Raw genomic sequence first — 1,744 nt, 5'->3', positions numbered from 1 at the left:
CAGTTTACTTACGGTCACTTCCGCGCTTGACTCAGTTGTCCGTCTCTATCTCTGAAATTATCTATGCCGTCACTTTATTTGCCGGCTTATATACTAAAATAGAGGGCGCGTAGAAATGACAAGAGTTGCTGGGAACAGTCATGATCCTTCTAGAAACCTATGACGTGTTACCAGAGTCACGTGACTACCGCTGTCGTAACACTATTTTAAGAACCAATTTCAACCGCTGTGCCATTACAAACTTAAATCATAACTCCCATAGAACCTGTTTACATAAATAATTTAATTCACTCTAAAAAAAAAAAATACGTAAGTTACAAAAAATCCCAAAGTTTGTTAAATCTACTTACTTTTTCTTACTATTAATTCAGAATACAACAATTGTCGTTGTGATTCTGTTTTACCAGACACTAAAGTTATTAAAGAATACGTTTAGTTGTTTTCGTGTTTTTTAAAAATCAATGCTAATGAAGTACTTCTCGTTACAGGCAATGTATGTTATTTTTCCAAAAACTGCTTCAGTGCTGCAGCCTGGTGGTTATCAAGATTCAACGTATTTTAGCCACTAGCGACATAAAGACTGAGTTTCGAGTCAAGATCTTTATAAACAAACCAATATAATGCTATGGAGTAACAGAGAGTTAGTCTTAGGATAACGACAGGCGTAATTTTGATTTACCGTTTTTAGGAAGGGAATGAAAAATAGAAATAGTGCCTTCTTCATGCTATCAAGAGATATGTTATCTTCAACGTTACTTTATGACTTTTCAGTTTCCAAACTTATCTGATTTTAGTTCACTTTTCTCAGAACTGACTGATACATCACATCGGTTTGAGTTTCTAAACAATTCTCAAATAATACATATAATTTTACATAATACTTACAGAGCATTAACGTGCAACGAAATGGGGTGAATGTTACGCAATTGAGAACAGTATAAAAAGCAAGGCAAACTGACAACAATCGACAAAAAGACCATCAGTGCTACATTCAAAACAGAAGTTCACGTGAAGAGGCGGAGCGAGAAGATGGTTACGACCAATTGAACGTGTTTAAGTAAGAGAAAACACCATCTGTAGTTTGGTAATGTTGGAAGGACTCGCCAAATTAGAACCATTTGTCGACAAAGTAACCTGAGATCGTCCACGTGTTTAGACAATGCACTTATTAGGCCTAAATATGCTCAATATTGTCTAACATATGTAATACAAGTACTTTTTTTCAATAAGATCAAGTTCTGCTGAAACACGATGAGTTGTGGGTTCAAAAAAGTAAGTCAATCAAGCTTGTGCTAGAATTTTATTTGTTGGAAACCAGACTATACCATACAAGGTTTTCTGTAAAGTGGTTTAGGTTTTAACACATGCAGAGACCTTTCTCCTTCAGCAACGAGCCTCAGAAAGGTGTTATTTTTGGTATAGTTCCAGCTATTAATACGTAAGCTTTTATTTCATTTTAACCCATTTAATCAATAGTGTAGAAATAGTCTCAATTTGTAAATAGTACTTTTTTTTTCAGGCTTTAATTTTTTTGTTTTTTTACCCAATAGGAGTTAAAATAGCGGATTTTTTTATATTGTTATTTACGTTTTGCATTTATAATACACGTTAGACTGCAATAGTTAACTGATTTTACTTGATAAGATTTAAAACTTATTCTTTTCCGGGATGGCCAGGTGGTTAGAGCGCTTGACTCGCAATCTGAGGGTCGCGGGTTCGAATCCCCGTAACACCAAACATGCTC

At 34.9% G+C, this 1,744-nt stretch overlaps 1 protein-coding gene across 1 annotated transcript in view; it reads left to right on the top strand.

The window, feature by feature from the left end:
- The first annotated feature begins 1,009 nt into the window (after nt 1–1,009).
- The window catches only part of LOC111088641 (glutamate receptor ionotropic, delta-2-like), a 13,649-nt gene continuing 12,914 nt past the window's right edge, over nt 1,010–1,744 (top strand). The window contains exon 1 of the mRNA XM_022399345.1: nt 1,010–1,272. Within this exon, the coding sequence (XP_022255053.1) occupies nt 1,252–1,272 (21 nt within the window). The 5' untranslated portion in view covers nt 1,010–1,251. The remainder of the gene's footprint in view (nt 1,273–1,744) is intronic.

The sequence above is a fragment of the Limulus polyphemus genome, unplaced genomic scaffold (genome assembly GCF_000517525.1).
Source record: "Limulus polyphemus unplaced genomic scaffold, Limulus_polyphemus-2.1.2 Scaffold4173, whole genome shotgun sequence".
Lineage (NCBI taxonomy): Eukaryota > Metazoa > Arthropoda > Merostomata > Xiphosura > Limulidae > Limulus > Limulus polyphemus.
The sequence above is the reverse complement of the archived record's forward strand: the minus strand, read 5'-3'. Positions and strand labels throughout refer to the sequence as shown.